The 15,507-nt window shown below is 43.9% G+C and overlaps 1 protein-coding gene across 5 annotated transcripts in view; it reads left to right on the forward strand.

Annotated features, from left to right (window-relative positions):
• The window catches only part of LOC134408854 (protein NLRC5-like), a 72,943-nt gene that overhangs the window by 4,580 nt on the left and 52,856 nt on the right, over positions 1-15,507 (forward strand). For 4 of the 5 annotated variants that reach the window (XM_063141347.1, XM_063141346.1, XM_063141349.1 and 1 more), the window contains exons 3-12: positions 3,864-3,947; positions 4,068-4,151; positions 5,092-5,181; positions 5,409-5,459; positions 7,559-7,621; positions 9,585-9,728; positions 9,811-9,894; positions 11,103-11,192; positions 13,501-13,566; positions 14,313-14,384. In XM_063141347.1, the coding sequence (XP_062997417.1) occupies positions 3,864-3,947; positions 4,068-4,151; positions 5,092-5,181; positions 5,409-5,459; positions 7,559-7,621; positions 9,585-9,728; positions 9,811-9,894; positions 11,103-11,192; positions 13,501-13,566; positions 14,313-14,384 (828 nt within the window). The remainder of the gene's footprint in view (positions 1-3,863; positions 3,948-4,067; positions 4,152-5,091; positions 5,182-5,408; positions 5,460-7,558; positions 7,622-9,584; positions 9,729-9,810; positions 9,895-11,102; positions 11,193-13,500; positions 13,567-14,312; positions 14,385-15,507) is intronic. The other variant, XM_063141345.1, reaches the window with a different exon arrangement.

Below are 15,507 nucleotides of genomic sequence, written 5' to 3' on the forward strand. Positions count from 1 at the left end.
CCCAGATCTTCCAGGAAGTACAATCCATGTGTGAAAGAAAGATGACCATGAACAGCAATAACAAAAGTGCATCTGAACGCACCAACAACCATTCTGAAATTGGCTAGGAGAATGAAAAGGTCTTCACCTGGCATCGAAAAGACCATAATGCAGGCACCAGGCAAGCCTCTTTGGGGAGGGCATTCCACAATTGGTGTGCCACCACGGAAAAGGTCCTTTCTGTCTTGTTGCCCTCTGCCCCACCTTATTTGGTGGAGGCACCTGTGGGAGGGCTTCAGTGTCCAGGTAGGTAAAGATGGGCAGAGATGCTTCTTCAGGAATGCAGTGCATGTGGGAGCTGAATCCTCAGCATTCCCAGTGGAAAGAATATCCAATGGCTGGGCTGGGAAAATCCCAGCACAGTCAGAAAACAAGCACTTGGTCAGTCTTTGCCAGCTGACCCAAGCTGGTATGCAATGACTGCAATAAATTGCTTGCAGATAACACATCAAGGCTTGAAAAGGAGGGAGGGTGAGGTGAGGCTGTGAGCAGAGCTGGGGATTGACAGGGGAGGCTGTGAGCAGAGCTAGGAATTGACAGCTGGGAATTGAGAGGTGAGGCTGTAAGCAGAGCTGGGGATTGACAGGGGAGGCTGTAAGCAGAGCTGGGGATTGACAGGTGAGGCTGTGAGCAGAGCTAGGAATTGACAGGGGAGGCTGTAAGCAGAGCTAGGAATTGACAGGTGAGGCGGTAAGCAGAGCTGGGGACTGACAGCTGGGGATTGACAGGTGAGGCTGTAAGCAGAGCTAGGAATTGACAGGTGAGGCTGTAAGCAGAGCTAGGAATTGACAGCTGGGAATTGGCAGGTGAGGCTGTAAGCAGAGCTGGATTCAATGATGTCAATTCAGTGAGGCAGAGAAGGATCTTTTTGCAGTCCAGCGTCCAAAACCCCAGGAATCCAAGGTGTTAGGTGAGGGCAAGGCTCAGGGTCCAGGGCAAGGCTGGCAAGACCCAGAGTGTAGGTACAATGTTGTCTCTCCAGCACTATTCCTGTGCCTTCTTGCTGCTTTTAAGTTCAGTGCCCTGGCGCAGCTGCTAGCAATTAGTCTTCTGGGAGCCTCTACCTTTTAAACGGACAGGCACGCACCTGTTCTTTCCTTCGCTCTGCTGGGTTCAGCAGAACTCTGAATCCAACAGAGGGGCTGCAGCAAGGCATTGAAGGCTTTCAGGTAGCGAGGTATCTTGAGCTGCTCCTGTGCTAGTCCATCACCCAGGTCTGCAACACTTCATCCTCAGAAGAATCTGAAGGCAGCATGACAGGGTTGAGCTAGTGACCTGCTTGGGCCCCAAATATCTGAAGGAACGCCTGTACCATCCTGCCCCTATGATGAGATCTTGAGAGGAGGCGCTTCCCAATGTACCATCATTGTGTATCTACAAAAGACAAGGCCTTTTCTGTGCTTGCCCCCAATCCTGGTCTTTGGGATGCCCTCCCCAGGGAAATAAGAGTGCTGCTGTTTCTATGCTTTTTGGTGCCAAATTGAAACATTCCTGCTTGCCTGGGCTTTTTGAGAAGTATTTTGAAATTTTAAAATCTGATCTAAATAGAATTTACATAGTTCTTTTTGGGAGGGGGGGTTGCTTGCAGCAGTTTCTGCAGCTGAAACTGTCCCCACGGCCTGAGTTCGATCCCAGCGGAAGCTGGTTCTCAGGCAGCCGGCTTGGGTCGACTCAGCCTTCCATCCTCCCGAGGTCGGTAAAATGAGTACCCAGTTAGCTGGGGGAAAGGTAATAACGGCCGGGGAAAGCAACGGCAAACCACCCCGCTATAAGGCCTGCCAAGAAAACATCAGCGAAAGCTGGCGTCCCTCCAAGAGTCAGTAATGACTCAGTGCTTGCATGAGAGGTTCCTTTCCTTTTTTTTAAATCTTGATAGTTCTCTTATATTGTGTTTCTAATTTTATGCACATTGTCCTGGAAGTGCCTTTGGTGATGAAGGAGTGGTATAGAAATTTGTATAAAAAAATATAGTTGGACCAATGGTCTGCCTCCATTAAATCTGAGACTCCACAAAGTATAAATTAGGAAAAGCAGTTCAGCATTAAATACTCTATGGTTCTGACTGATGACATCAGAAGGACCTGCTGAGATCTTGTGAATATAGTTGCTTCAAGTTATGTACTCTATTAAAGGGGAGAGGGAAAACACCTCCAGAGGAAGTAATGAGATTTTGGAAATATGAATGAGATCCTGGGGTTGGAGGGAGCACACTTATGTTAATTATGTTATGTTAAATGGGATTAAGTTAGAACATATGTTATTAAATTGTTTACTTTATATTATTGTGTATTATGGGGCATTGCTTCATATTGTATTGCTGTATTGTTCAGATGTTTTTTTAAAAAATATTTTTTAAAAAAGTTATGTACTTGGTGCTTGCAACTGTACTCCGCAGAGCAGATGAATGTCTGGTGCACTTCAGGTGTTTTGGACTGCAAGCCCCATAATCTTTTACCATTGTCCATGCTGGCCAGGGGTTATGGGAGTTGTAGTCCAAACCATCTGGAGTGTACCAGGTTGGCTACCCCTGCTACAGAAATGCAGGAGGAATACATTCTAAGAGGTGTAGAAGTGGTTTTGATACACACTTTCTGTCATAGAATAAATGCCTTAGACTTCTCTATTGTTTAACTATAGTACCGTATATTAGGGCTGTGCACAACCTCCCCAATTCACTTCAGAGGCTGATTCAGAGCTTCCAGATCAGCCCTGATTAGATTCCGGGTGCTTCGGACTCAGGTTGACCCACTTCAGATCCGAAGCAAGATCCAGACATCCCGAAGCAGGTCATCTGTGCAGCTGCTCAGTGGGCACCCAGGAAAGCTGGGTGCAAGGATGACTAGGAGTCCATTGGACTCTCCCTTCCTCACTCATCCCCTGAACCCAGAGCCACTGCTCCTGCCTACCTGCAGGACTTACCTGAGCTGTCCTGCAGCCATATGTCCTCAATGACAGCCGCCATTTAAAAGAAAGATGGGGACTCTGTAGTTTCCTACATCTAAGTTTGCAAACTATGGTGACCGTAAAGGGTCATTTCCATAGTGTATAACCTTAGCTGTAGGGAATACAGAGCCCCCATCTTCTTTAAAAATGGCGGCTCTCACATAGGATGCACAACTCCAGGACAGCTCAAGTAAGTCCCACAGGCAGGCAGGGGTTTGCCATTGCCCTGGGTTGGGCCAAAGTGGACTGAGGCGCCTTGGGTCCAGCCCGATCCACTCCAGATCACCTCAGCCTGATGTGGTGCAGATCTGGATTCAGATCAAGGCAGCCTGAATTGGCCCACTTTGATTTAGATTCCGGGTTCACCCATGAGGTGGTGCAAGGAAACATGCACAATGTTTACACAAATATGCATAATTAAAGTTCATATACCGAAAATGCAAGTCTTTCCAAGCATAAGATCTTTTGAAAAACTTGATGTCACACATACATCAATATATACAATGTGCATGTTAAAGTTTGAGATCTTAATCAACTTCAAAGTAATTAAAATGACCCGTCAGGTATGCAGAAATTATCCAAAGGGAATATCAAAACATTTTTTCTCTTGATAACAGTGATTACAAATGCCTATTTTTAGATAAGCTTGACTTGCAGCAACATTGAGACCAGTAGAGGTTGTTTACCTGGTGGGGATGTTATTTTGCAAATAATGTGATTCAAGAAGGTCTATGAATAAACATTGTGTAATATGTGGGTTCTATCTATAGTTATTTGTTTTTTAAAAAAATTCCCAGTCTGGTAGTTGCTTTTGGTTTCAGTATTGACTGGAATCTTCCTGTTTATTAGACTTCTATAACTTTGTCACATTTGCTTTTTAGGTTAGCAGGAGGAAATATCACAATCCTAGGACTTGAAGACCTGATACAAGCTTTTTCAAACTGCCATCAGCTAGAAGACATAAAGTAATTCCATCTGTTTTTATCAAGGACAAGGGTAGCATGTGTGCAAGGTTGAGTAGTAGTCTGATTTATTAATCATATGAACATTTGGGGGGCATATTAATTAACATGGCTACATTTTAGCTTGCAGCACAACAGACTGAAGGAGCAAGAAATGATCAAGATTACAGAAATATTTTCCACTGTAAAAAGGTTAAAGAAAATGGAGTAAGTACCAAAAAAAGCAATTAACGGCACTAAGAGGTCAATTTCAAGGAACTGGCCGAAACCTACTTAAGAAAGAGGTGCTAAGAGATAACTAAGGAAATCATATTATTATAATAAGTCACACTGGGTCTGTTCAGACAACACACTAAGCCATGATTAGGCTGCTAACCCTTTTGCAGCAAATGGTTAGTGAGCATATTTAAACTGTGGTTATGTAGCCACCATGCTTAGGAACGGTTCACATGACACACTAAGCCATAACGTTTAGCTCAAAATGCTTAACCATCATGGCTTCGTATGTCGTCTGAACAGGGTCATTATCCTGTTATTGCACTCCATTCTGGCTTGGGACTAGTTGTTAATGGGATACAATGGGCACACTAATGGAAATTTGATGACAACAACAAGAAACATGTTATCTAATTATCTAGGATGTAAAACCATGCTTGTATATCCCCATAATGGCGTATTCCTTTAAAAAGAAGGTGTGTGTGTGTGTGTGTGTGTGTGAGAGAGAGAGAGAGAGAGAGATATTTCCCTTAGGAGTGAAATTTACTGGACCAAAGGCTTCATTAAATGGAGTGATGGAATGAATTAAGGGATGGATTATCTGTCAATTTTGTGATCTGGTCTAGTCAATTTCAGCTCTCCTTCCTCCGAGTGCCTACTCTGAGGGAAGCTCGGAGGATAGCAACAAGGGAGAGGGCCTTTTTAGTGGTGGCCCCCCAATTATAGAATGATCTCCCCGACGAGGCTCGCCTGAGACCAACACTGTTATCTTTCCGGCACCAGGTCAAGACTTTTCTGCCAGGCAGTTAACAACATATGCTGAGATTTTAACTGACCCCAGAATAGTTTGTTTTAAATGGATATTGTTGTTTTTATGCTTTTGATGGTTTTCAAATTTTATTTTTTTTATATTACGTTATATCTCAAACAGTTTAAGCCACAATGAGATTTCGGTGAGTGTCGTTCTCGCTTTCACCAGAGCCGCTGCAACTTGTCCAAACATTACCAAGCTGCATATAAGGTCTGGCAGGAGTTGTTTCATTTTCTATTTGTTGTTTGGTTTTCTGTTTCCCCTTCTCAGAATAGTAGCTTTGTTTTTCTGTAATCAACTGCTGTTTGCCAGTTAATTCACCTGTTTCCTGAAATGGCAGTTTTTGCTGGTGTAGGTCAACTCAATAACAATATTACTACTTTAAGCTGTTCTATTTGAGGATATGTGAAAATAAATTTTCCACTTCTTGTTTGCAGGAGGGAAACTTTAACAATCCATTTCACCCGTCACTCAGAAAAAGATCCCAGGTGAGTAATTGCCCTTGGAGTATTCACCATCAATTCTGGATCATGTGGTATAATGAGTTCTAGGGAGTGTGTGGCTGGGTTTAACGTTTCAAAGACGCCCTAAGGACAGGTGTTGCTGGTTAGGGCTTGTTGAGGACCAGCACGAGTTTCCCTGGGGATTGGAATCTGGAGGTACAGGAAGTCCAGATGAAGGGCAGAGAGCAAGTAATGGAATAAATTAAGGGATGGATTATCGGTCAAGTTAGGTTCCTCTAAGTTTCTCATTTTTTCAATCTTAAATTCAGTTCATCTCAAACTTTTATATTTTGGGTTTTTTCTAAAAAGAAAAGAAAAAAGTTCTGCATGAAAATGCATCTGCGTGCATTTTTGCCTAATATACGCTGTTGTTTTTTGCAAGGAATTTTCCTAATACTATGCATTTTAATGTTATTTTCACAAATGTATGCATTTTTCTGTGCACTTTCCCCTAATATATATATATTTTGTGATGGAGTTCTCCGATGGAAAAAAATGTATACAAATATATTTGTATACATTTTTTTCCATCGGAGAACTCCATCACAAAATTTTAGAAGTGTGAATCTTGAAGGGAAGCTGAGCTTTGCTTCTTGTATGGGTTCAAAAGTGTGAATGTAGGTACATTCGCATTAAAATGGGGACCAAACACATTTCTCCCACATCTCTAGCACCCTCACATCTCTAGTTGAGGGTGCTGCTGTACCCCAGTTCAACCAACAAACAAGGATTCAGATCCAATAGGCAAAGGCAGGTACAGTAAAGACCAGTATCAAGGATGGTCAATGTGGGAAGAGTCCAGAAGCAAGGTCAGACAAAACCAAGGTCAGATACCACTTAGAGCAGCTTTCCCCAACCTGGTGGATGCTGGGAATTGCAGTCCAACTCATCTGGAGGGCACCAAGTGAAGGATGACTTAGAGAAATCAAGGGGTGGATAAGCACCATGGAGAACTCTAGGTGGATCTCAGCTGGAAGCCAGACAAGCTCAGTTCTTATGTTGCTCCAACAAGTGGCCGACTGGGCCTTAAATAGGACATCAGCTTCCGAGATACTGCTGGCTCCACCCACACACTGCATGAGGCCTTCTACCTTAAAGGGGCCATGCTTGCTTTCAAAGCCTTTGGCTGCAATGGCATGGAGACAACTGGGGTGTGGTGGTGACTTCAGAGCCACAATCCTTGGAGACTGAGGATGTAATGCAAGTTCCTCCAGAAGTGTGTGTGTGTGGGTCTGATCTCAGGGACTCTTCTGGGGCTGAGGACTAAGAGGAGAGAGGCACCTTGATGGGTGCTTTTGTGGTCACATAATTTCTGGGTCAGAGGGTTCTCCTCCTAAGGAGGGAGAGTCAGAGCCCTGGTCATGACACTCTTCTTCTGTTCTTAGTTTCACCTTTGCATTTTTGTGCAGGTTTTTTTTTAAAAAAAAAGCATATTGAATCAGCTGGTGTGTGTGTGTGTGATAATTATCCAGACACAAATTTAATCCTTTCCTCCTTTACTGTGACCATGAGGAAAATCCCTCTTCTAAAGGTGGGATTTCCTTTGGTGGAGGTGGGGGGATTCCCCAATTGTTGCCATAATCGTTTTTTGCATCATTTGTGCCATTGAGTTGGATCAAGATTTAAGGCACCATCCTATGAATGTTTAGACAGGGAGGGGAAGGCCGACACCTCCCAGTATGACCCACACAGCCATGCTAGCTGGGCCATGCTTGAGTGGTGGGTCTTTTTTCTGTCTAATCATGCATAAGATTGCACCTTTAGACACACTTTCCCAGGAAGGTAATCTTGTCCTCTGTATGATGACTTGTTTTGTACATCATTTAGAAATTCCTTTAATGTAAGCAATTCATAAATATTGTTAAATCAATGACGATGATGATGATAGAAGACCTACTGAATTCAATGGGACTCAAGGTAGTTATGATTAACGTAAGCCCCATTGATTTCATGGAGTCTATCAACTCAAAGTATGACCAGGTCTGGATCCAAGCTATTGTGTGTGATTTTATGGTTTGTTCATTTATTTTAACATTCTGGTGTGTTGAAGATTAGAAAATAAATAAATGCTTCTTTGATTCTAGGTTAAAAGATGTGGGAATAAAGGAAGAGGAAACTATTCCTAAAGCTAGAACTTTAATCTTACGGTAAATATATATTTAGGTTTGTGAGAACTTAATTCATATACATTCTAAAGTATGCCAGTGTGGCTTGTTAACCACCCTGAATAACCCAACAATAATCAGTGAATGTAATAACTCTCAACCATAATCCAATTTACAGACAACAGTAAACAGTCAAGATTACAGATATGAATATACCATCAAAATCTCAATATTGCTAACAAATAAATGATAATGCGAGCCAAATATACATAGTAGTGACACAACAACATCAATCAAATCAAAACGGACATTCCGGATTGTGTATTTCGTTTCAATGCCAATTTTCTTCAGTTGTAAATTACTGTTCGTCACTTCAAACAGTCCCCGGGGGATGTGGCACTGTACCAATAATATACAGGCTAACCATCACATAAATCACAACAACATAGTGCACACATGCCATTAAAACACAATAATTACCTTATCACAAACTAAGTGGAGAACCTAATCATTTGAAATTGCCTAATCACCATGCTATCTTCTTTGCACTGAAAGACAAAATTGTAAATGTTCTATGTTGTTGCTGCTGATATCATTCTAAACCTTGACCTAAGGAGCTAGCTTCAAAACCATATATTTTACCTTCAATTCGGGCTGAGTTTCGAAAATGTGAGCCAAAAGTCCTTCCCTGCGAATGATAAGGTTAGACACAGAGCTATATATCACATGTGTAGAAAAGTAATCTAATTGGAATGAAACCATGAATTATCTACAGGGAGGTCCAAGTGAAGGCCAATTTTGTTGTCGGCTGAAAATTAAAGAAACATTCTTCCTGCGCTGAAACATGGTGGGTGTTTCAGTGATTAATGTGCAAACACACAATATTGAACAACAGTTTTTGGGGTACTCCTTGTTAATGCAGAGACCACCAGTGAGGGAGGAAGCAGCAGCCAGGCACCTCTCCATTGTGCCTGGGTCCAGCTCCAGCTAAGAGCCCCCTCCCTCCTGCTACCAACTGTCTTTGCAGAGGCCACCAGTGAGGGAGGAAGCAGCAGCCAGACACCTCTCCATCGTGCCTGGGTCCAGCTCCAGCTGAGAGCCCCCTCCCTCCTGCTACCAACTGTCTCTGCAGAGGTCACAAGTGAGGGAGGAAGCAGCAGCCAGGCACCTCTCCATTGTGCCTGGGTCCAGCTCCAGCTGAGAGCCCCCTCCCTCCTGCTACTAACTGTCAACTGTAACTGCTGAACTTTGAAACTAAGAATGTGGTGCCTGAATTTGCTTTTCGTTTCCCCCCTCCTCCTCCCTTCCAATCCCCTTTCCTTTTGTGTCATGTCTTTTAGATTGTAAGCCTGTGGGCAGGGACTGTCAAGAAATATTTTTGTAAGCCGCCATGAGAGCTTTTTTTGGCTGAATGGCGGCATAAAAATCCTTAAATAAATAAATGTCCATATAGGAAATTGAACCATATTTCTTAGGTCCTCTTTCTTATCTTCTCTACGTGAGGGCGACTCCCTTTTCTTTTTGGTGTAACCCAACAATAAACCATGGGTTCTCAAGGTGGCTTGTCTGAGAAAATAACCCACACTGCATGGTTAACAAGCCACCCTTGCTGCATTCAGACAGCCTGCTAACCCACGGTTCAACAAGCAACCCACAGTTTAACAACAAACCACACTCAACCACTCAACTGTGAGGGTTACCGTGTTGTGTGAACATCCCCAATATAATCAATTGTTTATTTGCTTCGCATAAAGTCCTGTGATAAAGGGCACTTGTAGCTCAAACTATGTTTGGCTTCTGTGGTCCATTTCTGAATAACGTTTTTGAATAAATGTGTCTTGGAATAATTCTATAGCCCGTTTCTGTTGGACTAAAACTGCACTTTAATTGTGTAAGCTGGTATGGGTGTCCACAGATAGAAAAGTTGAAATAATAATAATAATAATTAATAATAAATCAAATGTTACATTCAAAAATACCAATCTTTGCTGCCTCTTTCTTGCAGTGTGTGCATGTCTATATCCACACACACAGGCCGTATGCATCCTTTTATATATATATACAGATTGCAGGACTGCCAGTTAGACTCCCAACGGGCAGAGGAGATGGCTCATGTTCTCCAGAGCTGTTCCCACCTTTCTGAAATTGAGTAAGTACCTCCTTCTTTGCAACTGTCTGGGAACAGAGTGAGACATTTGGACCAACTCTTATTAATCTGGAATGCATTTCAGTTTATCAGATAACCAGCTTGGTGATGAAGGATGCAAGAAGCTGATGAAGATGGTGCCCAAAATGTGCATTTCTGGCCTTCTGATGTAAGAATTTCTTAAAACCTTGCTTGTTCATTTTCTGCCACACCTACATCTCCAATCTAAATTTTGCTTGTTGTCCCTTAACCAGGGATTAAAAGGCCCGCTTCCCTGGCGCATTAATAGCCAATCAAACGCACGAGGCTGGAGAATACACTTAATCCATTTACTTCCGATACTGCAGTATGGGGGTGCTCTCCGGTTCCACAAAATGGAGGCACCAAGAACAAAGGAATCTCACGGTATATATAGGCCCTGGCTACAAGAGGGTGTTAGTCTCTTTCTAACCCTTCTATTGGCCATTTCTGGATTAGCAAGTTAAGTTACATTCAATTTTCAAGTTAAGGTGCACAATCTCAACGAGTCATAGGTTACATTCAGTGCTCTATTGGTTGAAAGTTTTTCCCTTTGTCTGATGTCCACCATTAAGGAATGCAAATCTGGCATATAGCTACCCTTTGGCAGAGAAGCCATCTTTAACCCTTGGCACATTACATTCATTAGAGAGATGAAACCTCTCCCTGGGGCCATCACCTACATCTCCAATCTAAATTTTGCTTCAAGAAAACACTATTCTCCGATTGATGGATTTTGCAACTTGCCAACTCACACAAAGCTGCTTGTCTTGCTTAAACTTGCTAACTTCCCCGTTTTCCTGAATGCGGTATTTGAATTCACGCTCTCACTGGTTAGGGATGCCTCTTTTCTTACAATGATCAGTGCAGTGGCAGAAGGAGAAGAGAATTCTTTGGCAGCTGTCATCTATGTAGCTGCTTTATATGTAGGAATGGGGGAGAAATTAATTCAGTCCACATCTTAATGCAAACCTACCCAATTTTGCACTTTTGGACCAATGCACAAAAAGAAAACCCAGCTATCCTCTGAAACACGCACTCATATTTTTGCAATGAAGATCTCAAATTATTATTTTTTTTAAATGTATCTATTAGGGAAAAGTGCACATGCACAAATGCATTTGTTGTAACCGCCCAGAGAAGTTTGGTTATTTGGCAGTATAGAAATGAAATGAAATGAAGTGAAGACAGAAAGAAATATATTTGTGAAAATAACATTCAAGAGATACATTTTATTAGGAAAGTGACTTGCAAAAAAATGTGTATTTCAGGCCAAGCTACATACAAAATCGCATGCATTTATGTGGTATTTATTGTTGCAGTGCTTTTCTGAAGGCAACTTTTTTTGGTTTTCTGCAGTTTAAACAACAACCAGCTTTCCATGAAGAGTATTTTCTGTTTCCTCAATTCAATGAGTATTTGTCCAAATATAGTGAAGCTTAAAGCCAGGTAAGCATGACGTTCGTTGTTCGATCAAAAACTTGTGCTCCTGTCTTAATGGCAACCCATTTCTTTGGGTGGTGGTGTGGGGAATTTATGAGGTCCCTCCTTCCAGGCTTCTTCCAAGGTTTACTGGAAACTGCCCTTCCTACCTTGTTGCCGCTGCTTAATCTTAATTATGTCAAGTCATTTAGAAGTTGTAAAAACAATAGAGCTGTCACCCAATTCAAGCTAACTTTGTCAATTAATTGAACGAATTTTAGTCATTTAAGGCACAACCCTATGCATGGTTGGACAGAAAAAAGTCCGACAACAACCAGCATTGTTGTCGGATTTTTTTCTGTCTAAACATGCATAGGATTGCACTTTTAATGTATTAATTAATTGATTAATTGATTTGAGTCTGCATGGAGGGGCATATGGAAAAAAAATAGATATAGGGCCTGTTCAGACAACAAGCTAAGCCACAGTTAGACCACTAGCCATTTTGCAGCAAATGTTTAGTGAGCATGTTTAAACCATGGTTATGGAGCCATCATAGTTTGGAATGGTTCATAAACCATAACGTTTCTCTCAAAATGCTTAACCTCCATGGTCACAATGGGGCAAAGCATACTTTCCTTGCTTTAAGCATGTGTCATGTGCAGTTTCTCTCCTTCGAGATGTCAAGTAAGGCTGGGGAGGCCTTGCAGGGTTGTAGGTAGATTTAATGAGAACTAGTTTGGAATGCCTGTGCAAGTTTGTCTCTCTCAGAGTTTTCGCAGGAGTTGCTCACCCACTCCCTGTCTCGGCCTTGAAGCTGTGAGACTTTTGCAGGAAAGTGATAGAGTGTTTTAGAAAGGTGGGGGCTCCTTATTGAAGGAGTCACTCAGACTTGTAGCATCATCTTGGTGGGCTGAGCAGTGCCGCCCTGGTTGGATGCGGGCATGAGTTATGGGCCAGGGCCCCTGTCTGCCAAGCGAACAGGCTTACGCTTCCCTTCATAAGCTGGAGCAAAGGTACAAGCTAGGGTCAAGGGGGAAGGTGACGGTGGGTTAAAAGAACAATGGACTGGAGTTTGTGACTCTTCATCTCAGACTCAAATTGCACTCTGTTGTTGAGTTTCTGGATTCTGTAAGCCAGGTGCATTTTAGTGTGCTTGTTGTCTGTAAGGGTGGTGATCTGTCGGAGTACTTCAGCTGTGTACCTCCACTGATGCTCAACATGTATATTTGTGAATAAACCGAATAATACAAAATGCCATAAGCCCCCAGCTACCTCCTTCCCAAAGAAACCCAACCCAACCTGGAACAGCCTTCCCCAACCTAATGTTTTCCAGGTGTGTTGGATAGAGCGACCATATGGAAAGGAGGACCGGGCTCCTGTGTCTTTAACAGTTGCATAGAAAAGGGAATTTAAGCAGGTGTGCATGCAGCCCCTGGTGAAATGTTATCTTCATCACAACAGTTAAAGCTGCAGGAGCCATACTAGAATGACCAGATTTAAAAGAGGGCAGGGCACCTGCAGCTTTAACTGTTGTGATGAAGAGGAAATTTCCCCAGGTTCCCCATATATACAAATGGCACCTGCTGAAATTCCCTTTTCAATACAACTGTTAAAGATACAGGAGCCCTGTTCTCCTTTTCATAGGGTCACCCTAGTGTTGGACCACAACTCCTTATATCCCCCAGCTAGGTGATACAGAGTAAATACTCTGTGGAGCTTGATATCTAGCACAACCTACTGGGCCTGCCTTCCCCAACCTGGTATCCTCCAGATATGTTGTACTACAACTCCCATGAGCCCCAGCCAGAATGGCCAATGGTCAGGAATCCTAGGAGTTGTGGCCCAAAACATCTGGAGGACAACTCCCAGCATTCCTGACCGTTGGCTATGGTGGCTGGAGCTCATGGGAGTGTAAGTCCAAAACACCTGCAGGACACCAGGTTGGGGAAGGCTGAACTAAGGGAAGAAGGGACATGGTGGGTGAGATGTATATGTAGAGGGGAGGGGAGGACGTAATCTCCACATTCTTAATCCCCACATAGTCTGAGGTGTCGTCTAGATAGTACTCCACCAGCACAAACAGTCAAGGCTGGCTGGCTGGCTGGTGAATGCTGGGTATTGTAAGACCTTTTTCTGTCTAAACCTGCATAGGATTGCTCCCTAAAACTGCCATCTTGAATGCAATGAGGTTGGCATGGCTGGTTGCCCATGCACACATATCATCCCAACTGTGGTCTCACCAGCCTCCTGTTGGGCATAGAGATGTTGAGTTTTTGATCAGTGTCGCAATTAAACCAAGTTAGATATGACACAACTCTCTCTCTCTCTTCAGTGTCCATCATCAAACCGCAACCTTAACGCTTGTTGGCAAAGACCTTATTGATGCCACTCTTTCCAGGTATGGCAGGTTCAGGGCATGGGTAGGGATGGCTGGGCCCTTACCAAGGGCCAAGGGCCCACCCTGACAGAGGCCCAATGACAAGAAGCCCCTGGAGTTGACCTTCCTCTTCCCCATTGTAACCTGCTTGTTCCCCAACCTCTCACTCTGGTCCACCCAATGGTGGTGGTAGTGAGGAGGCGAAGGACCAGCGGATGCTGCTGCCTCTTTCTTCCCTGACTCTCTGCCTGCCAAGCAAGCAAGTGATGACCATGAGGAGCGATAGCAGCTGGCAAAAATGGCAGTGAGAATGTAGACTCACGGGGTGGGTGGGTGGGGGCGGCATTGAGGGTGTCTTGTCCGGCAGCCCTCAAAAAACCCTAGAGCTGGCCCTGGGCAGATTGGTAGAGATGCATTTTCCTCAACCACAGTCCAGTTCATGGTACTAAAGCAGAGTGCTGCTGGATCCAATGGCCATGCTGGCTGGGAATTATGGGACTTGCAGTCCAACACATCTGCAGGGCCCCAGGGTGGGGGAAGGATGTACTAGGCCCACTCCCTCATGGCCTTTAGTAAGCTTATAACCATTTTAGCTAATCTGGGCACCTATTCTGCACGTGTGTTGATCCTAGAAATGTTTGTGTGTGTGTGTGTGTGTTAAATCTCTCTTTCATCATTCTTTTTTTATTGTACGCCACTTTGAAGCCCAACTTGGGCCAGAATTTAACCTTCGCTGTGTCACCTTTTCTCATTGGTCCTTCCTCCAGGAGGCGCTCTTCTAATGATGATCAGTTAAAGAGTGATGGACGTCAGATGATGACCACATCAAGGGAAATATGGTACTGTGGCATTGGTTGTACCGGCTAAAAGATGATTCCTCTTAGAGGCTCTTTAGAAAAACAGCCCAAAGCATGTAAAAATGATTACAAGGCAGGCAACCATAAACTGGGGACAGTAGCAGAGGGACCCATGAGCCTTCTTCTCCATGCCATCAGGGCAACTTCAGAGGAATATGTTGCTGGCTTGTTAGCTGGTGCACTCTAGCACCACTATTGTGGAAGGCCAGAGGCTAGTACTGCAAGACCTACAAGCTCAGCAGAGAATAATAGAATCATAGAACCATAGAATAGTAGAGTTGGAAGGGGCCTATAAGGCCATCGAGTCCAACCCCCTGCTCAATGCAGGAATCCACCCTAAAGCACCCCTGACAGATGGTTGTCCAGCTGCTTCTTGAAGGCCTCTAGTGTGGAAGAGCCCACCACCTCCCTCGGTAACTGATTCCATTGTCGTACTGCTTTAACAGTCAGGAAGTTTTTTCTGATGTCCAGCTGGAATCCGGCTTCCTTTAACTTGAGGTCGGGTGATACCAGAGGCCAATAGGATTCCACCTGGCCCTATAAAGCATCTAGCTTTGATTTGGCTCCTCAGTGATTTAGGCACAGGTCAATTTATTCTCAGGCTGCCCATCCCTTCCTGCTTGTTTGCTTTCCAGCTTCACAGCTCAACTACCAGTTTGTCTCCAGGCTGCCAGCTATGACAATTTGGAGAGGGAGGACTGCATAGCTGAGTATTTAGATCCCATCCATCCCTATTTCTTGCATATAGAAAACTAGCATATCAAGAAGAAAGCTAGAATAGCTTTTGACCTGACACCTGGGGCTTGCCGATATACCCTGCTTAGCCTGTTCTGGCTGTGCAAGTGATGCATCAGTGTTTATATGAAGCAGCCGCCAATTCGCGGCTACATTGGGCTTCTCCACCCAGATGCACTTTTTCCACAGTGTGAATTTACTGCGATTTTTTAAGATGCTCCGAGGTCACCGTATTCTTTCCTCGGTCTGTCGGGGGTGCCCTTGCTTTGGGTTGAGCCAGCGGGCGTTCCTGGGGGTGGATCGAAGCCCAGGGTAGATCCGGGGAAGTGCGGGAAGGCAGGGCAGGGGGCAGGCTGGCTGAGCTGAATAG

Source organism: Elgaria multicarinata, chromosome 14 (assembly GCF_023053635.1).
Source record: "Elgaria multicarinata webbii isolate HBS135686 ecotype San Diego chromosome 14, rElgMul1.1.pri, whole genome shotgun sequence".
NCBI classification, from domain to species: domain Eukaryota; kingdom Metazoa; phylum Chordata; class Lepidosauria; order Squamata; family Anguidae; genus Elgaria; species Elgaria multicarinata.